Genomic DNA, 25465 nt, shown 5'->3' on the forward strand with positions numbered 1-25465 from the left:
GTATTTATTTCTAAACACACCCTACTAGACTCTTTATGAGGCTAGAGGTCAAAACACATAAGTTACATTTCAAATAGTACAGTAGAATAGCACAAATACACGTCAGGCCCTAGGGGCAAGCCAAACCATATACTAAAATACTGGTATAAGAACCACGACTTAACTAGACACAAGGCCTAGAGCCTGTAGAATCGCTGGGACCCCAAGGAACCACCCAAGGTAGTGACACAGGTGACCCACGGGGGCCGTGTGCAGTGTGAGAACACAGCCTCTAGCTCCCGTTAGCTTCTATGGGGAAAGTCGCGGTTAGATATTTAAAGATTAGGGACACTTAGAAACGAGTCAGGACCAAACCCTTTGGGACTTTGGAAGTTCTAGGGTCAACACCCACGGGAGCACCGGAGTACTCGAGTTACCTCCCCCAGGGAAGCCGGGTGCATAGGTGTCAAATGGTGTCGGGTCGCATCGTCGATTTCAATGGGAGCTGGCAAAGAAGTGCTGCTGTCGGGAAGATGCGAAGTGTCCGAAGAGAGCCAAGCCTGGATCGAAGTCGAGAAGAACCTGAAAGCAGAGGGGACAGAGTTTGGATCACTAGCCAGTGACCAGGAGGACAATAGGCGGATGCTCACCGATGTAGGGTGATTTCAGGTAAAGAAGGTGAAGCTTGACTCTTCAGCCACGAGGACCAGGAGGTGTCGAGGACGACCAGGAGCTGGATTTGAGCTGTCCCACAAAGGATGTCGAGTGCTGCAGCGTTGGTGCTTGGTTTAGACACAACAAGCCTTGGCAACAGCAACCCATGCAGAAAGGAGAAAGATGCTTTGGTGCAGACCAGCAAGGTCTGAGGGACTCACCACTTGGTAGGGAGTCAGGGCACATCTGGAGCAACCAGGGAAGCCCAAGGAAAATCAAAGTTGCCTTCACAGGGACCCACCAGTCGACGGACCAGGGATCGAGAAGAGACCTCGAGAGGAAACACAAAATGGCGGCCCACGGGTCACTCGGGGTGACAAGGCTGACAATCTTCGGTGGATTCTCTGCTCGAGGTGGGGGCTACGAGTAACCTCAAGCACGACTTCAAGAGACGTCGAGAAGTCAATGCACTTGCAAAAGTGCACGGTGACCAGGAGTTCCGGTTCCACGCTACTCACAAGGACTGCGGGTCTCAGCTTTGCTGGGGACTCGGGTCGGCCTCTGAGATGTCTGGAAATCCTCTTACTGGGCTGCAAATACTTCAGAGTCCGGCGGCAGCTTCGGAGATGCAGACCGGCAAAATGCTTTGTTGGTGCCTGCCAAGCAGGGGAGTCACTCCTTGACCCCAAGGGAGATTTCTTCAGTCCTCTAGTCTTGAGTAGAGCGTCGAAGTTCCAGGATTCAGCTTCAGAGTTTTGTCCAGGGATAGCTAAGGTTCTGGTTATAGAGGTTCCTTACTTATACCTAAGGAAGGGGTTGGACTAACTCTAGGGACCCACCTATGGGAGGGTTTGGAAAGAGGGGTGGCTACATCCATTTCCTTTGTCCAGTTTCATGCCAGAGAAGGGGCTGGAAGCCCCTGAACCGGTTTGAGCTGGACTATGCACAGGGGCACCAAATGTGCCCCCAGTGCAGGACTTCAAGGCACTCTGAGAGTGCTCCCACCCAGCCCCAATACACATAAGCCTGTCTGGGAGGTGGTTACACCTCCCTGTGACAGGAAACCTATTGTCCAGGCCTCCCCTGCCGGAGTGTCGGTCAGCAGCAGGAGGCCAGACCCGTGTCTGTGGCTGCAGCATCCATTTTGTGATGCCAGGGCTCTGTTAAGTTTCTATCGGGTATACCAGTACTGCCATGTCTCTCCCTCTAGAAGGGTGGGATCATATTCTCACATCAGAAATTGATGTGGGTGTATGATTCCAAGGTGTTTGACACCAAACACGACATGTTTCCGTGCAGCCAGTCCAAAGTAAGCATTAACCATTTTATATATAATACACTCAAGAGTATATGGTCAGGCTGCACCACTGACATCCCCGGAGAAGAGATTCCGAAGGCTGCAGAGGGGCTCAGCTCATGCCTGGGCAGCCTCTCACATATAACCAAGCACCCTGCCTTCAGGATTGATAAGGCCTGCCATAGGGCTGACTGATAGGTTACTATGTGCAGTGATGGGTGAGGTATAGTGAACCTATACCTCAGTAAGGGGTGCATGCACCACCTTACCCAGGCTGCAGTAGCAGACCTGTGGTGTTATTTTGAATGGCTTTCCAGGGTGGTACAATACATGCTTCAGCCCCTGGTAGGCCTCTGGGGTACCTATCCCTGGGTACATAGTATACCATATACTAGGGACTCACAAGGGTACCCCAGAATCCAATCTGGAGTGTACCTAAAGGTACATGCAATCAATTTAGAGAGGAAGCAGCTAGGCTGGGGCCCTGAATAGCAGGGTCCCAGCCAGACTAAAGTCGAAAAACAGTGAAACACCAGCAAAAAGTGGGGGTAACCATGTGAAGCAGATCCAACTCTCCTACAGTGGAAATATCTAAAGTTGAATAAGGAGCATCTGTATGTAGCATTCATTGACCTGAGGGTTGATGGTGTCATTGTGTGTGCACCGGGATTGTGTGTTAAGGGGTGTATGTGTTCTAATAATGAGAGGTTTTGTAGGTCAAGGCATTTTGAAAATTTGATGGGCACAGGGGTCAAAGGCCGTTCTTAGTGAGGTTGTTATTTATTAGCTGTAACTCCCTTTGTAAGCATTAACTCCTATGGTGGATGTCATACTTTAAACTACCCAGCTCGTAACAAGATAATGTGGTTGTTGGCGATGGGCAGTCGCATAGACATTGGATGTATTTGGTGGATGTTGGGCATGTGCACTGTGGATGTTGATAGAATGGTAGGTATTGTGACTGATGATTTGGTATGGTTGGGCAGTATGAGCAAAGAAAGTGAGTACTGTTCTATATGTAAACACTGGCTTCAAGTTGTGAGGGTTGGAAGTTTAACAGCACCAGCCCTTGCAGTCTGGTGAGATTTCAGTGTTGTAGGCCAAGAGGTGATTTCTACCCCAGACATCCAGCTAGGAAACCAAAAACCATGACATCCAAACCAATCATAGAAAAGGCCTGGATCGAATAATAGTTAGCTCTTGAGGTATAGTATCAGAATCTATGCTGGCCTGACTGAAGGGGCAAAATAGAAATTAGAATGTCATAAATCTGAATCCTTATGCCCCAGAAACCACTTGAATCCTGCTACATTTCAGACCATCACCTGAAACTGATGTGTTGTGGCCTCTGCCCTTTCCGTTTTGCTGAGTCATGTCACTACTGTGTATGGGCAAAGCCTCATTTAAAAAATGAGCATTCAGACACTAGGCAACCTGTCTCAGATATGCTAGCGACCATGTAATCCTCATCAACCTCCCATTCTGGCTACTCCCAACTTGAGTGCCAACGCTAAATGGTGCTGTCCCAAATATGCCCTTAAGGGACGCTGTGAAATGCAGATATAAGCACCTATTATGTGTCTTGTGCATTGCCACTGGCAATAACCCACCAATTCACTGTCTTATTAAGAAAAGGCATTGACTTTATATCAGTTACTTGTGGCTACAGCTGTGTTCCACTGCTCTTCTATGTCTAATTTATCCATTGCTACAACATCCAGAAAATCTCAATCCTTAGGTTAGAACACTTTTTTCAAGTGTCCGTCTGGCATAAATTTTTTTAAGGCACTGGAAATAATATTTTTATCAGTAAGGACTTCAATTGTGTTGCTTGACGTTATTCTAGCGTAACCTAAGAAAGCACAGTTTGAGCCTGTCACTACTGCCAACTTTGGTATTTGCCATGTAAAGTAACTCCTTAATTGCGATAAGATCAACTAAGAGAAGTAGTGATATTCAGGCCATTCAGCAAATGAACATTTTTCACAGGGGCTCATAATGAACAGGTAGTACTAAGCGGGTACTCTTCTACCATGAGTATTGTTGGATCTTCATGACAATTAATTAGTCCATTATTAATAGTCCACTAACGTGCCTGCTTTCTTTCAAAATCATTGTGATGCATTCACACGTATGTGAAAAGGACTCTATTCTATGTTCTTGAAAGGACATTAATACCATGACTCAGCCTCTGTTCTACTTCAGAAAAGGCTATTTAAGAAATGCTTTTTTTCAAACGTACTGTGTCCATCTGGATTGTTTAGTGCATGAAGTCCCACCACCAAAAGGCAAATGGATTCCTTTCAGGAAACCCAAGAGCTCAATTTACCCAAAGATACGTTTGTTTTCAGTTGCAGTTGTGATGCAAAATACTTGTTGGCTGATAACTGTAGGGAGCAAATTGTTTGTATAGTCATAACTTTGGTGGCTATTACTTGTTGGATTTTCACACTAGATACTGTTACTAAAGTATGTCAGGTGCCTCTTAAAGATATGCTCTGGGAGAAACCTTCGATTCTGTGGGTGAAGTTTTCAACACTTGATTTTATAGGAAAATCACTGCATACTATGGTATGGCTGGAATTGTTTGTTAGACAAACTATTCTTGTCTAACAAAATAGATCACCAGTGAGAAAAGACATGAATAAAATAGGATTTGGCTAAATATCTATAGTGACTACCCACTGTGCTGACACTGAGTGACTTTTTCCCAGCATAGATACCTGGGCACTTTTCAGATATTAAAAACATACACTGTTCATCAATCAAATAGTATTATCAGTAACAAAAATAGAAATCTCTGTTCGTACGTTGTTTCTGCATTATGTATCTTGACCTGATGTGGCAACAATTTCTATTCTAATCTGCACTGTCATCATAAAATGTCCCTCTATGTCCCTTTAGTTGTCTTCTCTTATGATTTTTTTTTATTTCACAGTGCATTCCCATACCATAAACCTATCGTAATCTATTTAAACCAAGTCAAAAATCAGCGTAGTTTCTCCCATCTCTAATGTGTTTAATTCCATTCCTGTGTGCTGTTAGTTCCTCTCTTTCACTATTTCGACTTATAAAAAGCTGTCCGTATTTTTTCAGGACCTCTTTTGTATATGTCCCAGAAGTGTTCACCAGTGCCGTAATTCAGTTTTAGCTCTACAGCTGTCATAACACCTCTATAAGGATAGTTTTAACTTCCAATTGTTTCAATAAAATCGTTAGTCCATGTGTATGTGACCCCCATATCTGCAACCTTTAAAAAGAACGACATTAATTATTCCGGTACACTCGTATCTTCCGCCGAGTACAGCTTAAAGGTGCCAGGTACGGGGGCCACATACACATGGACTACTGATTTTATTGAAACAATTGGAAGTTAAGGATATCCATATCGAGGTGTTATACAAGTGAACCTAAGGATTTTAAGGGTCACCCAGATTCGTGGTGCATTGAAAGGGAGATTTCCTTGCAGTTGTGCCAGGACGGAAGTAGAATCTGCTTGGAGATTCAAACAAGAGATACTCTAGGAACACAGCCCTGATGAAGTTGTGGAGAACACCCTACACGACAAAACACGAGTTAGCTGGCTGGGCAACCAAATAGAAAGAAAATTAAAGACCAAGAAAAAGACAAGAATTTTGTTATGAAATTAGACTTGTACTGAGTGAAGTGTGTGCTCGTGCATTGGTTTATTATTGCGGAGGGATGCTTGCGGTCTCATTTAAGGGAGTTGGGTGATTCTCCATACCCGTGGAGCACCACTACTGAGAAAGACATAATATACTCACACCTGTTAACTAGTGAGCACCAGTGTATATTCACCCAAGAGTACTGAGCTATCTCTTCAATTTCCAGGTCAGCACTTTTTTCTGCCTGAGAGAATATGATCCTTATATTTATTCAGTGAAAAAACCATAGGTTTCACACATATTATAGTTAGCTGGACATTTCACTCGTAAAAAACCAATGAAATTCCCCCGTTATAGTTAGTGCAGGCAACTATAACTCACGTGACCGCAATCCTCTGCTGATGACATATGTGTCTTTATGAAAAAAAAATATTTGTAATATATGTATAGCTAAAATTTAATGGAAGAAGACATGGGCAAATAAGTGTCTAAATACAGTATTAGCATCAGCAGAAGATTGCGGTCACGTGAGTTATAGTTGCCTGCACTAACTATAACGGGGGAATTTCATTGGTTTTTTACGAGTGAAATGTCCAGCTAACTATAACATGTGTGAAACCTATGGTTTTTTCACTGAATTTGCAAGGTTTTTTAAATGCTAATTCCTAACTATAACGTGTGTGAAACCTATGGTTTTTTCAGTGAATTTGTACGTTTTTTTAAATGCTAAGTTACTTTACGCCATTCGTGGCGTGCGCGCCCACTTAACGCAGTTCGTTCCGTGCGCGCACGGTGCGCTTCGCGCACCGTCCGCGCACAGTGAGCACGCGTTGCGCACCGCGCGCCCACTTTACGCAGTTAGTGCCGTGCACGCACGGTGGGCACGCAGTGCGCTACGCGCACCGCGTGCCCACGTTACGCTAGATGGGCCATGTACGCACGATGCGCTTCGCGCACCGTGCGCACATGGAGGACATATGATGCGCTTCGCTGTGAAAGGTAATATTTTAATTTTTCACATCTGTGATATGCCATGCACAAATGTTGCCATTCGGGCACCATTTGCACATGGGGTGTGGAGAATATGGATATTTTTTTTTTTTTTATTAATTTTTACCGTACGCGTACGGTAAGCGTAATCGGCGAAATTATCGAAAAAATTAAATTTCCGTTTTTGGCCTTAGGGGATCTTTGAGTACTCCCTCAACATGGCTAGGTGCTTAGGAGCTGTCTAAACAGCCCCTTTACATGTATTGGGCCTTTGTTTTTTTACCCCCTCTCAGACTGCGAGAGAGAAAATGGCGGCCGCCGCTTCCTGGTTTCGACCGATTCGAATGTTTACTAAGATCTAACAGCCAATCAGAATCGCGCTCGCGCACGGCGGCGTGCGCGTACGGTAAGCGCACCGTAAGCGCACCGTAAGCTGGCTCAGATATATATATTGATTTAAAGGCTATTTTCTCAGAATCTACTGAACAGATTTACACCAAACCTACAAAAGGCACTTCCTTGACCTGTAGACTACCTCTCTGCCAAATTTCAAGGAACTCTGTTCAGCCGTTCGGGCTGTAGCTGTGTCTAAAGGTCCTATGGAAAAATGCATGGGAAAAACGCGTTTTGGGACCCCCCTTTTATCTCAGCCCCCGCTTGACGAATCCCCCCGAGACTTTCAGGGTAGGAGCGGAGCGTAGCGCCCCATTAGTTTTGAAAATTTCGCGAGGATTCGTCGACCGGCGCCAAAGTTATTCCAAATAGAATGTTGCGGTTTTCCTATGGAAACAGGGTCCTAACTATAACTACCTACTGGCGACCGCCAGTAGGTAATAATCTTAGAATAACTCTTAAGAAAAACCTTTAAAAAAGTTCTCAATCTTTAAAAACAGAGCATACAGCGATGTAGGAGAGTAGGGTCTGCTATCCTATGGTCACCCCAAATTTTTGCTTTTTGCTTCACTGGTTTTTGACATATTGAGGCTGTGGGCCTGCCAATCAGACCCCCAGCCTGCTGTTCTCTCTACTAAATTAAAACTATGCACCCTAGGTGCATAACCAATTGGAAGTGGATCACCCTGTCAGCCCCTGTACACTAGGTACCCAGGGCATTGGTGTACCCAAGGCCTGCCAGGGGCTGAAGCATGTATTATGCCACCCCAGGCTTGGCCTAACAATTTGACACAACTGGCTGATCACTCAGCTGGGGTAAGTTGGTGTAGTCACCTCTTACTTAGGTGTAGTATACCTATACCTAACCTTAAATGGGACACCTGGTAACCTATAAGTCACTCCTATGGCAGGCCTTAACAATCCTGAAGGCAGAGTGCTTGGTTCCATGTGAGATGGTGCTCTGGCATGAGCTGAGCCTGTCTGCAGTGGTCGGAACAACTTCCTTCTACTGTTTCCAGATATCGTCATACCATATACTCTTAAGTGCATTATGAACCTCGCGGTTAAATGCTATCTTTGGTTTGGCTTTATCAAAACATGTCGAGTAAGGTGTCATACGAATTGGAATACTAACCCCTCGCCAATTCTGGCGACGGGGTTAGCATTCCACCCTTCTAGAGGGACACGACATGTACAGTACCTGAAACCCGGGTAAAATCAGACATAGCCTCAGCTCCACAAAATGGATGCTGCCACCACAGACACAAGTCTGCCCTCCTGCTGCTGGGAGTCCTTCCAGCTGGGGAGGTGTGGACAAAGGGTTTCCTGCCAGGGGAGGTGCATGCACCACCCCAGACAGGATTTTGTGTATTGGTCAGATAGGGCTTGAAAGAAACCAGACATGCCTGTGGCTCACAAGGAGCCTCGGTGCATATGCCAGTTCAAACCGGTCCTGGGGCACACCAGTCCCGGGCCTGGGGCGAGCTGGACAAAGGATTGGGGGTGTAACCACCCCCCTTCCTGGGCCCACCCATAGGGAGGGACCTAGCAGGTAGTCCGGCCCCTAGAATCCGCTTAAAGGTAGGAGCTGTGTCCTAAGACTTCAGACATCCTGGAGTCAACTTGAAACTAAGAAGAAGACGGGAACTTCGACATTGTGCTGCACAGAAGACTGAAGGAAATCTCCCCTGTGGTCAGGGAGTGACCACCTTGCTAACGCAAGCACCATCCAGCGAATCAACGTCTGCTTTGCCGCCGCCTCCCGCCGGAGCCCGAGCCCAGAGACTGACAAGACCTGGACCTCCAGACCTCTCACCGCCCGATCCACAGTCCCTGAAAAGAGGAGACCCGTGGAGGCACCGAGACACGTGGAGCCAGCCATCTTGAAACGACCACAACAAGCTGACAAGTGCAACAACCGAGGCTCCCTCCAAGTTGTGCTTTGGGATCTGAGAAGCCCAACCCTCGAGCAGCATCTGCACCAAAGGTCTTCAACATCTCCGATCCACTCTGGGATCCACCGCATCTCTCCCGGACCGACCGCCTGCAGCATCTTTGTCTTCAGGCTCCACGGAACAGATAGAAGAAACCCGACGCACTTCGAGGCCTATGCACCCGCTTCCTGTGGGTGAGGTAAAGCTGGCACTCCTGTGCCCAAGTGTAGTATTACATCTCTAGTGCCTGTGTTCCAAATCTTGAGTTCCTAGTCCATCCGGAAGATCCTCTTTGCAGTAACTTTGTACTTTTTACGCACCCATTGAAACCTATGGGAGCACGCGTGTGACTATTTGCTCTGCACACGCCACCCGGGGACCTCCTGGTCACTAACTGAAGTTAGCTCCTTGTAGGCCCAGCGATTCTAGAGGCCCTAGGCCTTTTCCCCTTTCTGTTCGTGGTACTTATACCACTATTTTAGTATATGGTTTGAGCGGCCACCAGGGCCTATCCATATAAAGTGCAACTTCTGTGTATTCTACTGTAATCTTGTTTGACGATTTGTGCCCCTGTGCTCATAAAGAGACTAGGGGTTACTTTGAGAAATAAATACATATATATTTTGAATATATATCTGTGTGGTGTCCTTTCATTGGTATAAAAGGGGGTTGCATTTGGTAAAACAGCTGGCTTAACACGCTTCACGAGTTTAGCCTCAAAGACTGCTTAGCCTACGCTACCACTAGGGCAGCTAGTCCGAAAAGGTTGACTTACAACCACACCATAAGGGTTGCTTGGCATGGTACAAGGTGATCACTTTAACTAGTGAGCATCATATACCAGGCCAACTTCTCACATTGGTGAGCAGCGGTGGGATTTGAGCTTGCTGTGTTTTACCATTGTAATCTCTTGGTTACCAATTGAAAGATCACATAGGTACCTGTAGGTACATATAAAACAAGATTAGATATACATAAGTTCTACTGAACTTAGTTGTTGTAGAGCAAAGGGAGTAGCACACCCTGACTACAACTACTAGATAGGTTTAGTAGGTAAACCCAAGTGTAGGTAGATTGCAACACATCCACCCACACTTAAGAGCAATGGCTGGGGCAGAGGGGTCCAATGTACCTATCTCTGTTGAGAGTGACCCCCAGAGGGCACCATCCATCTTTGCTACCCTTAATCAGAATGAGCTCAGGCATTTGGCAACTCTTAGAGGCCTTAAACAGCCCAAGAACCCTACCTCTGCTGAGCTCAGAGAACTCTTGCAAAATGATGAAAATCAGAGAGAGCTCAAGAAAGCTTCCCAGTTAGCCCCCTTAGGGTCAGGAACAGGAGGCCCCCCTTCTGAAGATGCTACAGAAGTACCCCTTTCCAATAGCCATCCCTTAGATGAGAACCATACTACAGAGGAGGAAAGTGGAGAGGATACAGAGAGTAGTGATGATGAAGGGAGAACTAGCCCAGTGCCAAGTGTTATACTTGGCCCAGCTAAACTAAGGCTATTGGGGACTGACAATGGGATCATCCCATTGGATCTCCCCAGTGGACTTAACCAGGGGCTTGGGAGGCAAAGGAATCGCTCAGGCGACTCTAATGCTTCTCATGCCTCTAGAGGCTCTCAAGGTCACTCCAGGAAAAGGATGACCACCCCTCAGAGGAGGGAACATGAGGCCAGAATGCAGGAAGCCCAGCTGAGGATCAGGAAGCAGGAGCTAGAGGTAGCCCTGATGGAAGAAAAACTGAACAAGGCTAGGCAACCTAGAGAGAGTGGGTCTATACCCACTGGTGGCAGCATTGTCCCTAAGGACAAAGATAGGGTCTTTGATAATAGGAACCTGTCTAAGGTTGTGCCCCCCTACAAAAGTGGGGATGATATCCACAAATGGATAACTGCTCTTGAGAGAGCCTGCAAAGTACAGCAGGTTCCTGAAGACCAGTGGGCAGCAATCCTCTGGCTCTCCTTTGAAGGAAGAGGCAGAGACAGACTCCTCACTGTTAGAGAAGAGGATGTCAGAAATTACAGAGTCCTGAAGAGTGTTCTGGTTGATGGGTTAGGCTTAACCACTGAACAGTACAGGTTAATGTTCAGAGACACCCAAAAGACACAGACTCAGGACTGGTCTGAATATGTTGAATGTGCCACTAAGGCTTTGGAGGGTTGGTTGCTGGGAAGTAAGGTATCTGATTTTACAGGATTGTATAATTTGATGATGAGAGAACAGATTTTAAATAACTGTCAAAACCAGCAACTGCATCAACACTTGGTTGACTCTGATCTGACCTCTCCCCAAGAATTGGGAAAGAAGGCAGACAAATGGGTCAGAACCAGGGTTAAGCAAAAGAACCAGAACCAGGGCCAAGGGGGTGATCAGAAGAAAACAGACCAAAAGGGTGGAGATCAGAAATCTAAAGACCAGAAGTCTTCAACAGGGCCCCAAACTACTGCTAAGGAGGGTGGGTCCCAACAACAAACTAAGGGAAAGAAGAAAGAAGGTCAAAAGAAGCCCTGGTGCAATCATTGCAAGAATACAACTCACTGGACTAGTGATTGTAAGAAGGGTGGAGCCCCCAACACTGTTGCCCCTAAGGCACCTGCTCCCAGTACTACTGTTAGCAGTGTTGGTCCCCAGACAAAGGGTGTAGTGGGAATCACTATGGGAACTGAAGGAGATTCTGACTTAGACAGAACCCTGACACAGGCAGTCTTGATCTGTGATGGGGACATTGATTTGTCCCTGACTGTGAGCCCCAGAAACCTGGGCAAGTACAGACAGACTCCTTTAATAAATGAAAAAGTGGCTCAAGCCTACAGGGACACATGTGCCAGTGTCACTATGGTGACACCAGGCTTTGTGGACCCTGGACAGTACATACCAGGTGAGAATTACCTGGTGACCAATGCCAGCAATGCCACTACTTCACATAGTGTGGCAGTTGTTAACTTCTCATGGGGAGGGGTAACTGGCCTCAAAAGGGTGGTGGTTAGTGCAGACCTCCCAGTAGAATGTTTGTTGGGCAATGACCTAGAGAGTTCTCTATGGTCAGAAGTGGAGTACAGGACTCATGCAGAGATGTTAGGTATATCATCACATGTCCTTGCTGTGACCAGGTCACAGGCCAAAAAGTGCCTCACTGAACCTCAGGTCTTGGATCCTGGAACAATGGACCAAGCACCTACCAAGAAGAAGAACAGGAGGGTCAAGGCTGTGCCTTTCCCCCTGCCTCAGAGTGATGATCAGCCTTCCCAGGAAGCTGATCTAGAGGACCCTGAAGGAACTGTCCCTGAAGAGCTTGAACCTGATCAGGTTGAGTTTCTGGGGACAGGGGGACCTTCAAGGGCTGACTTGAGGCAGGCTCAGTTATCCTGTCCCTCTCTTGAACCCCTCAGACAGCTGGCTGCTGCTGAGGCTGCTGGGAATGCTCAAGGTACCCATAAAGTTTATTGGGATGAAGGGCTCCTTTATTCAGAGGCTAGAGACCCCAAGCCTGGTGCTACCAGGAGGTTGGTTATACCTCTGCAATTTAGGGGCTTCCTTCTTACCTTGGCCCATGATATTCCTTTAGCAGGACACTTAGGCCAGAACAAGACTTGGGACAGGCTTGTCCCTCACTTTCACTGGCCTCATATGAATGAAGATACAAAGGAGTTTTGTCGCTCCTGTGTGACCTGCCAAGCCAGTGGCAAATCAGGTGGCACAACAAAGGCCCCCCTAATACCACTACCTGTGGTGGGGGTCCCCTTTGAAAGAGTGGGAATAGATATAGTGGGTCCCATGGATCCTCCCACTGCATCTGGGCACAGATTTATACTGGTGGTAGTGGATCATGCCACCAGGTATCCAGAGGCAATTCCCCTTAGGACCACTACAGCACCTGTTGTGGCCAGGGCCCTGCTGGGAGTATTCTCCAGAGTGGGGTTTCCTAAGGAGGTAGTATCTGACAGAGGTACCAACTTTATGTCAGGATACTTGACAGCTATGTGGAAGGAATGTGGTGTCAACTACAAGTTCACCACCCCTTATCACCCACAATGCAATGGGCTTGTTGAGAGATTCAACAAGACCCTAAAGGGTATGATCAAAGGATTACCTGAAAAGCTCAGGCGAAGATGGGACATCCTTCTACCCTGCCTTCTGTTTGCTTACAGAGAGGTCCCACAAAAGAGGGTTGGCTACAGCCCCTTTGAATTGTTGTTTGGGCACCCTGTAAGAGGCCCACTGTGTTTAGTGAAGGAAGGATGGGAGTTACCTCTCAAAAAGCCTAAACAAGACATAGTGGACTATGTACTTGGTCTCCGCTCCAGGATGGCTGAGTATATGGAGAAGGCATCCAAAAACCTTGAGGCAAGCCAGGCCTTACAGAAAGCTTGGCATGACCAAAAGGCTGTCTTGGTTGAGTTTCAGCCAGGACAGAAGGTATGGGTGTTGGAGCCAGTGGCCCCAGCAGCACTCCAAGACAAATGGTCTGGACCCCATACAATCCTGGAAAAGAAGGGAGAGGTCACCTACTTGGTAGACCTAGGAACTCCCAGGAGTCCCCACAGGGTACTCCATGTTAACAGGCTTAAAGCATATGTTGACAGGGCAGACATGGGCTTGCTCATGGCTACAGATGAGGGACAGGAGGAAGAGAGTGACCCTCTCCCAGACCTGTTGTCTCAGAACCCTGAAGATGGCTCAGTTGAAGGAGTGACCCTTGGAGGCAACCTCACTGCCCATCAGCAGACTGAATGTAGACAGGTTCTACAATCATTTTCACATATGTTTTCCTTAATACCTAGTCAAACTGACTGGTGTACCCATGTGGTGGACACTGGTGACAGTCTGCCTGTAAAGAACAAGCTTTACAGACAACCTGACCACGTCAGGGACTGTATAAAGGCTGAGGTACATAAAATGCTGGAATTAGGTGTCATTGAACCCTCAGAGAGCCCCTGGGCTAGCCCAGTGGTTCTGGTCCCCAAACCTCACACCAAAGATGGCAAGAGAGAGAGATGAGGTTCTGTGTGGATTACAGAGGACTCAATGCTGTCACCAGGACAGATGCACACCCTATTCCAAGGGCAGATGAGCTCATAGACAAACTAGCTTCTGCAAAGTTTTTGAGCACATTTGACTTGACAGCTGGCTATTGGCAAATCAGATTAGCTGAGGAGTCTAAGGCCAAAACAGCATTCTCAACCCCAGGTGGGCATTACCAGTTTGTGGTGATGCCCTTTGGTCTGAAGAATGCACCTGCCACCTTCCAAAGGCTGGTGAACCAAGTCCTTACTGGGTTGGATGACTTTTGCGCAGCATATCTTGATGACATTGCTGTCTTTAGCTCCACCTGGGAGGATCACCTGATCCACCTGAAGAAGGCTCTTGAGGCTCTGCAAAGGGCAGGCCTCACTATCAAGGCTACTAAGTGCCAGATAGGGCAGAGTAAGGTTGTGTATTTGGGCCACCTTGTAGGTGGAGGCCAAGTTCAACCACTGGAGAGTAAGATACAATCCATCAAGGACTGGTCTCCTCCAACCACCCAGACTCAAGTTCGAGCTTTCTTGGGCTTGACTGGGTACTACAGGAAGTTTGTTAAGAACTATGGGTCCATTGTGACTCCTCTTAATGATCTGACATCCAAGAAGATGCCCAAAAAGGTTCAGTGGACAGTAAGCTGTCAAAAGGCATTTGATGACCTGAAGGAGGCCATGTGCTCTGCACCTATCCTGAAAAGTCCTGACTACTCCAAAGAGTTTATTGTCCAAACAGATGCTTCTGAGTTGGGTGTGGGAGCTGTGCTGTCACAACTTAATGTAGATGGTCAAGACCAACCCATTGCTTTTATTAGCAGAAGGTTGACCCCCAGAGAGAAGAATTGGTCAGCTATTGAGAGGGAGGCCTTTGCTGTGGTGTGGGCCCTGAAGAAGCTGAGGCCATACTTGTTTGGCACTCACTTCAAGATTCAGACCGACCATAAGCCCCTCTTGTGGCTAAATCAGATGAAGGGTGAAAACCCCAAACTGCTTAGGTGGTCCATTTCCCTACAGGGGATGGACTTTACAGTGGAGCACCGGCCAGGTACTGACCATGGGAATGCAGATGGTCTCTCCAGGTACTTCCACTTAGGACATGAAGACGAGACTGGTCAAGGCTAGTTTAATGTCCCAGCGTTTGGGGGGGGGGGTTGTGTAGGAGAGTAGGGTCTGCTATCCTATGGTCACCCCAAATTTTTGCTTTTTGCTTCACTGGTTTTTGACATATTGAGGCTGTGGGCCTGCCAATCAGACCCCCAGCCTGCTATTCTCTCTACTAAATTAAAACTATGCACCCTAGGTGCATAACCAATTGGAAGTGGATCACCCTGTCAGCCCCTGTACCAGTGTACACTAGGTACCCAGGGCATTAGTGTACCCAAGGCCTGCCAGGGGCTGAAGCATGTATTATGCCACCCCAGGCTTGGCCTAACAATTTGACACAACTGGCTGATCACTCAGCTGGGGTAAGTTGGTGTAATCACCTCTTACTTAGGTGTAGTATACCTATACCTAACCTTAAATGGGACACCTGGTAACCTATAAGTCACTCCTATGGCAGGCCTTAACAATCCTGAAGGCAGAGTGCTTGGTTCCATGTGAGATGGTGCTCTGGCATGAGCTGAGCCTGTCTGCAGTGGTCGGAACAACTTCCTTCTACTGTTTCCAGATATCGTCATACCATATACTCTTAAGTGCATTATGAACCTCGCGGTTAAATGCTATCTTTGGTTTGGCTTTATCAAAACATGTCGAGTAAGGTGTCATACGAATTGGAATACTAACCCCTCGCCAATTCTGGCGACGGGGTTAGCATTCCACCCTTCTAGAGGGACACGACATGTACAGTACCTGAAACCCGGGTAAAATCAGACATAGCCTCAGCTCCACAAAATGGATGCTGCCACCACAGACACAAGTCTGCCCTCCTGCTGCTGGGAGTCCTTCCAGCTGGGGAGGTGTGGACAAAGGGTTTCCTGCCAGGGGAGGTGCATGCACCACCCCAGACAGGATTTTGTGTATTGGTCAGGTAGGGCTTGAAAGAAACCAGACATGCCTGTGGCTCACAAGGAGCCTCGGTGCATATGCCAGTTCAAACCGGTCCTGGGGCACACCAGTCCCGGGCCTGGGGCGAGCTGGACAAAGGATTGGGGGTGTAACCACCCCCCTTCCTGGTCCCACCCATAGGGAGGGACCTAGCAGGTAGTCCGGCCCCTAGAATCCGCTTAAAGGTAGGAGCTGTGTCCTAAGACTTCAGACATCCTGGAGTCAACTTGAAACTAAGAAGAAGACGGGAACTTCGACATTGTGCTGCACAGAAGACTGAAGGAAATCTCCCCTGTGGTCAGGGAGTGACCACCTTGCTAACGCAAGCACCATCCAGCGAATCAACGTCTGCTTTGCCGCCGCCTCCCGCCGGAGCCCGAGCCCAGAGACTGACAAGACCTGGACCTCCAGACCTCTCACCGCCCGATCCACAGTCCCTGAAAAGAGGAGACCCGTGGAGGCACCGAGACACGTGGAGCCAGCCATCTTGAAACGACCACGACAAGCTGACAAGTGCAACAACCGAGGCTCCCTCCAAGTTGTGCTTTGGGATTTGAGAAGCCCAACCCTCGAGCAGCATCTGCACCAAAGGTCTTCAACATCTCCGATCCACTCTGGGATCCACCACATCTCTCCCGGACCGACCGCCTGCAGCATCTTTGTCTTCAGGCTCCACGGAACAGATAGAAGAAACCTGACGCACTTCGAGGCCTATGCACCCGCTTCCTGTGGGTGAGGTAAAGCTGGCACTCCTGTGCCCAAGTGTAGTATTACATCTCTAGTGCCTGTGTTCCAAATCTTGAGTTCCTAGTCCATCCGGAAGATCCTCTTTGCAGTAACTTTGTACTTTTTACGCACCCATTGAAACCTATGGGAGCACGCGTGTGACTATTTGCTCTGCACACGCCACCCGGGGACCTCCTGGTCACTAACTGAAGTTAGCTCCTTGTAGGCCCAGCGATTCTAGATGCCCTAGGCCTTTTCCCCTTTCTGTTCGTGGTACTTATACCACTATTTTAGTATATGGTTTGAGCGGCCACCAGGGCCTATCCATATAAAGTGCAACTTCTGTGTATTCTACTGTAATCTTGTTTGACGATTTGTGCCCCTGTGCTCATAAAGAGACTAGGGGTTACTTTGAGAAATAAATACATATATATTTTGAATATATATCTGTGTGGTGTCCTTTCATTGGTATAAAAGGGGGTTGCATTTGGTAAAACAGCTGGCTTAACACGCTTCACGAGTTTAGCCTCAAAGACTGCTTAGCCTACGCTACCACTAGGGCAGCTAGTCCGAAAAGGTTGACTTACAACCACACCATAAGGGTTGCTTGGCATGGTACAAGGTGATTACTTTAACTAGTGAGCATCATATACCAGGCCAACTTCTCACAAGCGAAAATACTGGCTTTTGACATTTCTTTTTACCTGTCAGCTGGAATTATACTGCCTCAGGATGTTCATAAAGGAATCATATGTCAGTTCCTTTTTGTTTGCTTTAGCAAGTTCACCTGTAAATATCTACCGAGAAAACGAGGCGTGAGTATGAATCTGGAAAGCCCCGTTGAAGAGTATTTATTAAAAATAAATAGCATTTCCATCCTTTTCCACTTGTCAAGATTTCCTATTTATTTATCTGATTATTTTTGTCTAGTGCTTATGCCGGCAATAAGTCATTTCAAAGCATTATAATTTCTGAGAACATGCAAAGGTATGTGCTTTAAATCTTGTGTTTGAAGTTATTATACTGCTCATGTCTTGTTGAATTCCTTGTGATAAGCATGAGAAGTGTAACTTGCGGCGGAAGGATAACTCAACAATGTTTCTGGTATTTGTGAATGTGATGGGGGTAACAGTAGTTGTATGGATTGTGCAGTAGGGTTAGGGGGTGGCACACCTATATGTCATTCCACCATCAATTCTCTGATTCCTCTGTTTTGCATTTAATTCAGATGGTGTCTTGAGGCCCAATGATGCCCTGTCAGAAACCAGTCCTGGTACACCTCCTACCCAAGTGGGAGTGCCAACACAGGTGGTGCAGCATGTCCAAGCGGCTCAGCAGGTATAGAAAGAGGATGGCACTTTTGACAGAATCACAAAGTTCACTGTATCCAATAATGTTGGGCCCATTGTTGCCTAAGTACCAGTGTACTTTTGCCGCCTGTTGAATCCTATGTTTCAACATTTACCATGTTTTCAATGTTTCATCCATCTTAAGGTAATTAAGAGTCCATTTTTTTTGCATAATTGATCTGGGTGCGCAAGCATTGATTTATTTGATATTTTACTGCTGTGTTATCTATGCCTCCCTCCAACCCACAACCTGAATAGCTTTGGCCTTATGGTTCAGCCTCACCACTGAAGATGTATGGAGGTGGCTTTAGAGTCCTAATTTGCTTTGACAGACATAGTGACTGAACTGCTTGTTTCTAGGAAAGCTTGGGTAGTTGCACCCTTGGAACCACCTACAATTCTCTTGTCCAATGAAAGGCTGAGAGCCGCTACCAGCCTCTGGATTTTGCTAACTTACTGAAGACAGTTCTGTGAAGGCTGATGCGTGTGTACTGTTGTAGCTGGCTTCCTTGGCTTTATTCTGTTATTTTCCTGATCATCTAACTGCCAGTTTTAATGTTTTGGTGCACAGAGACTGCTTGTCCAAGCTGGAATTCAGCCAAAGGCCACTGCCCTCCCCTCTCTGCAGCTGGCTGGAGTGCAGGTATCCCTTCAAGTCTGTATCCCCTTTGTGTCCTGGAGCAGAGGGGGTCTCATCACATCAGCCTATGTATAGTGAGAGTGCTCTGTTTCACCTTTTGTTCCCCATAGTCACGGCAAGCAGAGTCACTCTACAGCTCTTTGCACTGTATCCTCATTCTGTTATTGGTGTGGTCTCTGCATGTATGTTTTCTTTGTGCATGCTTGCTGTCTAGTGTTATACACTACCATATGCACATCTTGTCATGGACTGATTGTAAAATCATGACCCCAGACACATTGATATAGGTGTTCATGCTGGACCTGCTCAACACTTTTAAACTAGAGGCAGCCAGGATCTTTAAGCTGTCAGCTTCTAAATGTTTAATAGCTTGAAAGGGCAGTGTGCTCTTGAATGTTGTATATATTTTGGTGAACACAAGGGACTTTCAATGTCTGAAATCTAGTGGCGAATGAAGGGTTTCCTGTACCCCTCGAAGGAGGAGGAAGTGCCTCTGAAAGTTTTATGCCCTGTGCATGGCGGCAGTCTCTTTCATTTCACATATTCAATAGACAGCGAAGGGGGCCATGAATGCGAACATATTTCTGTTGTTAAATGCCTTCTCTGCAGCAGAGGCTCTCTGTGTTGCATTGGCCAAGAAGGACAGCCCTTTGGGTTGGCTGGCTTTCATTGGCCAATTGCAAACGTCATATGTTTTACTTGTGATTACAGATGTGGCTGTGTGCAGGAATGAGAGTGGTAGTGAGCATCTTCAAGGATTTAAGATGGATTGCTAGTGGAGTTGCAGTACTCTTTCTCCAGTCCAGATATGAATTAGTTTAGGAGATTTGGAGTTTTACTAATCTTGGTACTTCAGTCTCAGAAATGGTTTGGTGTGAGTGTAGTCATATTCCCTTTGTTACGTGTGTGGGTAAGAGTCTTTTTACAGATGTGGTTACTTGTAGAAAAGCTAGCCCTGTTCCCCATTGCTAAGATGTAGCTGGGTTTAGGACTAAGCATCTTACTTATTCACTCAAGGATGTGGTTGGATGTTGAAGCAGCAGTCTTGTTCCCTCAATCACAAGTGTATGAGAGACAGTCTTGTTCCTCTTGTTGCAGATGTGGTTGGGTGTAATAGTCCACATCTTTAGCAACCCAATGATTAGGTGTAGGAGTTGACTGTCAGGTGCCCTCCTTTACAATTATATAGATGGTGTAGACATGGAAGTCTTTTTCCTCAGTCACAATTATAGTTGTGTGAAAGACGAACAAATAAAATACCTTAATCGCAGCCTTCCTGTATCTTATCTCATTTTCAGCGACTCGTGGTACAGAGCACCTCGCAAGCTGGAAAGGGACCACAGGTTGCACTGGCTGTGCACACCATCCAGCAGCAGGTCCATTCACCTCCTGAGGTGGGTAAGAGCAGTTTCTCTGGTCCTTCTGGTGGGCACCCAAACATAACCTTCTGTTTGATCTTCCTGTTTCTGAACTCTAGCTCTTAAGGTGGGCATCCTTATTACTTCATCTGCTACTACTCCGGCTCACAATAAGGCATTACAGTAGGTTTCCAGTTATTTACCTGCACTAGTCACTTCGTTATAGCAAAACAAATGCAGTACAAGAACATAGGATGGAGATTAGGCTGCAGCTGTATTTCACATGCTTTCAGTCTTCCTTGCTGTCTGCCACTTGCACACTCTCAGCCGACTCCCCTATGTTTCAGCTATCCTTCTCCTTATTTCACATGTCATTGCACAGGACCAATGGCATATTTCCTTTGGCCTCCCATCACGCTTACCATCTCTGGAAATCCGCTCTTTTTCCTGCCAAAAAGCTGCAGCTGATCCTGTAAGAGCTCTCCACCTCCACAAAATACATCAGTGGCAAATCTTCTAAAACCACACCTCTCTATGCGAGTAATTACATGTTCGAGGCATATGAGCTGCAGATTGTACACTTTTGCATAGATCGCCATCTGTTGTTGGGCTTGGATGTTTGCATGTTGTTTTTGTCGAAGAAGTCTTTGTAGTCACGAGGTTGGTGACTCCTCCTTTGCGCATAGGCATCGACTCCATCCTTAGATTGTTTTTTTCCGCCATCGGGTTCGGATGTGACATGCTGTGCTCCGGGTCAGTGTTTCGTTATCGAACCCCCTTTCGACGCACAATCACAGCTAACCGACGGTATTGTCTCGATCGCATTCCTTTCGACGTGCACCCTCGACCACAACGTTCGAAAACTTCGACGCCTGCGAACTACGACATGGGCCGCTGTGCCTACCCGCGTCAATGGAACGGACTCCATTTAAGAAATGTCCCCAGTGTGGTGCTAAATTCCCACACTTGGACCTCCATCCCGTTTGTAATCTGTACCGCTCTCCAGAACATCGAGAGGACGACTGTGAGGCTTGTCTATCCTTCAAGTCCAAGAAGACCATCCGAGATCGTCGGGCTCGACGCCACGAGATGTCCCGAGGCACATGTTCCATTCTGGACATCTTTCATCCAGGTCCCGATAGCCTTCCTGAACCAGAACAGTAACAACAGGTCCCGGTCTTCGAAGACGACACCGACGCCGAAGATGACGTCACCCCGGCTCAATGGGACGTGAGTACTGAGACCTCCGGGCTCAGGTCCACACCGAACAAAGACTTTGAGCGCCCCGCCTCCGGGCCCGGCTCCGAAGGAAAAACAAAAGCCTTACGGTTCCAACTCGAGACAGCCACCCGGTCCCGAAAAACCATCTTCGGTGCCAAAAGCTAAGTCTCCCGAGATGCCAGGCCCCCTCCGTCGGCACTGGAAAACATTTGTCACCGAAACCGCCAAAAGACCCCTCTGCACCGAAGCAGCCGGATATGACCTCGGCACCGAAGCAGCCGGATTAGACCTCGGCACCGAAGACCTCGGAGTTGAAACCATCTAAAGAGAACCCTTTCATGACTAAGCCTCCGAAACAAGGAGCCGAAACAATCCGCACCGAACGTCTCGGAGCCATCCAAAGACTGGTCATATAGTTACTTCGCTACCTACAAAGAGGAAACCAGAACATTTACCACATGCACCGGTTCCTCTAAAGAAAATACACATGACCACTAATACTTCACCACCACCTTCCCCCCCCCCCCCACCAATTTACCCTAATCTACTAATTTCTCCAGCACATTCTCCACAACCAGAGGTTAGTGACGATGCACATGGGGATGGGCAAGAAGATGAAAATATAATACCAGTAGACATTGAGGATCTTGGTAATCCACCACAAGATCCACACCCATGGCATGGCTATAATACCGATCCTGATCTACATAATGATCCGGATTTCCACCCCTCAAAGCCATCTCTACCAGATGACAATGTGGACTTTGCCCAACTAATAAATAGGGCCGTAACATACCATGGAGTTAAACTACACTCAGACCCCATAGAAGAGGATTTTCTTCTAGAAACCTTTGACCAGCTACAAAGATCTTCTCATGTCTTGCCAATGCTTAAAGGTCTTCTTAGACACACTCCTGAGGTGTTCAAAGACCCGGTTAGAGCTAGGGTTCTTAACCCCAGAATAGATAAGAAATACAAGGCAGCTCCCACTGACCCTATATACATCAAGGGTCAACTTCCTTTAGATTCCCTGGTCGTAGCAAATGCACATAAAAGTGCAAATTGTCAGGGGTCAGGCGACACACCACCTCCTGACTAAGAATCTAAATTATTAGACGCATCAGGCAAACGTATGGTGTCTCAAGCTGCAAACTAATGGAAAATAACCAACACACAAGCCCTCCTGGCGAGGTATGACAGGGCTCATTATGAGGAGCTGAAAAAGCTCATTCAACACCTACCTCAACAATATAAAGACAAAGCCAATGACCTTATACAGGAAGGCAAATTAATCGCTAACACATCCATCAAATGGGCGCTCGACGCAGCAGACACTGCGTCCCATCGCAGTAAATACAAGTGTTTTACTACTCAGACATGCCTGGGTCAGGATATCTGGCTTTAAACAAGAAGTGCAAAACAGTATCCTTAATCAGCCTTTTGACCATGAGCACCTCTTTGGCCCTGCAGTTGACACATCTTTGGAAAAGATTTAAAAAAAGGACACAGAGACTGCCAAGTCTATGGGAGCTCTGCAGTCACCCTCTACAAGAGGCTCCTTTCGACGTTCCTTCTATAGAGCAGGCTCAAAAACAAATACTCCGGAACACCCGTCCTCATCCTACAAAAGTCCCAACCAGGGATCCTTTTCCAGAGGGTACTCTAGAGGAGGCTACAGGGGGAACAACAACAGGGGCAGAGGCAGGGGTAATAACACCGCAGCTCCCCTAATACCAAACAGTGACTTCCCTGCGCTTCCCCCGATCATCCCACTCCTGTCGGGGGACGTCTCTCACAGTTCCTTCTTGTCTGGAATTCCATCAAAACAGACAAGTGGGTAAGACAAATTATCCAGTATGGTTATTGCCTGGAACTCACTTCTACCCCTCCCAACATTCCTCCCAAACAGCGTCCAGTGTCATCAGAACACCTGACTCTTCTCAAACAAGAGTGTTATAATCTTGAAATACTTATAGTGAGTTGGTATGTTCCAAACCCCCCCCCCCCCCTCCCCTTCTAGTATATGGTATGACCCTAGGTAGCTCACCTTGGAATGTTCAGGTGAAGTCTTTCATTGTTGTGAGAGCGGATGGTCAGTGAATAAAGGCTGCATCAACTTACCTGTGTGTGTAGCGTATTCTCCAATATAACACTGGCGACGAACTGCGAAGGGGGCAGCTGACCATCTCCCCTCTGTTTATTCTCTCGAAGCAGCAGAAGGATCAGTACCTCTCGAGTGCTGGGGCACCTTTTGTGAGGGCAGCGCCTCTGAAGAGCATTGTCTGGTGGTCATCAAGAGACCCTAGATTTCCTGCAGTCCAAGGAGTGCGTGGCTCGTCGGTCCATTTGGTCAACTGGGTACCCCGTGTGCATCGCTGTGGGGTGCCAGTACTCTACGGTACTCTGAGAGCATGCCAGGTGAATTACGGGTGTAGCAGTGGTGAGGAGGAAGGAGGCGTCTCGTTTTGTGACCCGCAGTAAAGCTTACAGCGGCGTGGACAACGAGGAATATCACCCAGGTCCCTGCGTTGCGTCACAGATACAAGTACAGTGGTGAGACAGCAAGGGCTGTCTGTGCTTCAGGTTCCACACCCCGGGGTGACGATCAACTTCCAGGCGTTCCTGTGAGGCAGTGAAGCGAGTGCAGCTCCAGTCTGTGGCGGAAGATATCTCAGGCAGAGATTGTGTACTAGCGGATTTGTGTGGGAAGCGCGCACCCCAATCAGCCGCAGTGCAAGGTTCTTCTACGAGCGGACGTCCGGTGAAGCAGTTCCTCTCCGAGGAACCGGCGCTCCAGCCTCTGAGGACCGCACAGCCCAGGAAGTTCAGTCAGCTTGTCCGGCGCGTCAGCCGCCTGCGAGCCGGTGTCGATTCCCTGGAGATTTTCGTGTGAGCCTGGTGAGTCTATTCAGGGCTCTTCCATTTCGTTCTTCTGGCAGTGTTGTGGGAGGACTTTCGCGTCCTGTAACCCAGGGAAGGGGAATCACCGTGCATTGTGGTAACTACGCTAAGGCCAGTCAGGAGCGGTATCGGGCGCCTCTTACATCGTGACTGTGGTGAGTCCAGCGAAATTATTTGAACTGCGTGGGGGGGGGGGGGGGTGAAAAAAGCTCCAGGCAGTGTCGCAAGGAGGTGACTGGTATACTAGTGCCACCCATTTTTGAACCCGTGAAGCACACCAACTGGGCAGTTTCCTCGCTGACTGTCATACTAGTCTCGTGAGGGGGAGCTAAGTGTGCAAGGTGGTACCCACCATAAAGCCCTTCAAGGAACTTTAAGTGTCACTAACGTCCTTCCATAAGGCGTTTCATGTCCTGCGGTTTCTGCTGTCGGTGTAAGAGGTTTTTAGTCAGTCCCCATGGGCACGCCAGGCATGAGCCAACCCCCGTCCTTTTTGAATGACTGTGGGGACCCAGAGATCCACTGGAAAGATTGGGCAAAACTGTTCAAATCCTACCTGATTGCCATGGGAGGTGAAAGGTTTTCAGCATTGAGGAAACAGCACATTCTTCTGCATAATTTAGGCGTGCATGGTCGCAAGGTTTATGAGACTCTTCCTGAACCAGAGTTGGAGGAGGAGGATGACATTGATGTTTTTGATGTGACATTGATGAAACTGGAGTCACATTTTGGGGATAAGGTCAACGTGGTGTTGGAGAGACACACATTTTTCAGCAGAGTTCAAGGGAAGTGTGAATCTATCTCTAATTACATTGCAGCTTTAAGGGGGCTAACGCAGTTGTGTGAGTTTGGGGAGCTGAATGACTCACTCATACGTGACCAATTAGTTAGGTGCACGAATAGTAGTAGGATCCAAGAGAAACTGTTGGCAAAGAATCCCACCTTGAAAGACGCCGTGGCCATTGCTCAGTCCGTGGAACATACTGCGAAATGCGTAAAAGAAATGAATGTTAGAGAGGATGTAGTAGCGTCTGTACAGGTGGACGAGCAGAGTAAAGAGTTGTTAAAAGTGTCAGATAAATGGGGCACGAAGGAGGCTCAAACCCATAAAGTTAGTAATTTAAAATGCTATAGGTGTGGCAGCAGTAACCATCTTGCCAATAACCCAGTGTGTACAGCCAGAAGTGTCATGTGCAAAAAATGCAATAGGAGGGGACATCTAGCAAGGGTGTGCAGAGAGGGGATAAGTAACCAGGGGTGTGGAATTTTTAAAATAATCTACTTGGCCAAGGGACAAAATGCTACTAAGATCTACATGTCCTGAAAAATC

At 47.5% G+C, this 25465-nt stretch overlaps 1 protein-coding gene across 7 annotated transcripts in view; it reads left to right on the plus strand.

Moving 5' to 3' along the window:
- The window catches only part of RFX1 (regulatory factor X1), a 549504-nt gene that overhangs the window by 61208 nt on the left and 462831 nt on the right, over positions 1–25465 (plus strand). For 4 of the 7 annotated variants that reach the window (XM_085600474.1, XM_085600477.1, XM_085600475.1 and 1 more), the window contains 3 exons: positions 17895–18004; positions 18587–18658; positions 19954–20049. In XM_085600474.1, coding sequence (XP_085456600.1) covers positions 17895–18004; positions 18587–18658; positions 19954–20049 — 278 coding nt within the window. The remainder of the gene's footprint in view (positions 1–17894; positions 18005–18586; positions 18659–19953; positions 20050–25465) is intronic. The other 3 variants (XM_085600480.1, XM_085600478.1, XM_085600479.1) reach the window with 1 other exon arrangement.

The sequence above is a fragment of the Triturus cristatus genome, chromosome 4_2, assembly GCF_964204655.1.
Source record: "Triturus cristatus chromosome 4_2, aTriCri1.1, whole genome shotgun sequence".
NCBI classification, from domain to species: Eukaryota; Metazoa; Chordata; class Amphibia; order Caudata; family Salamandridae; genus Triturus; species Triturus cristatus.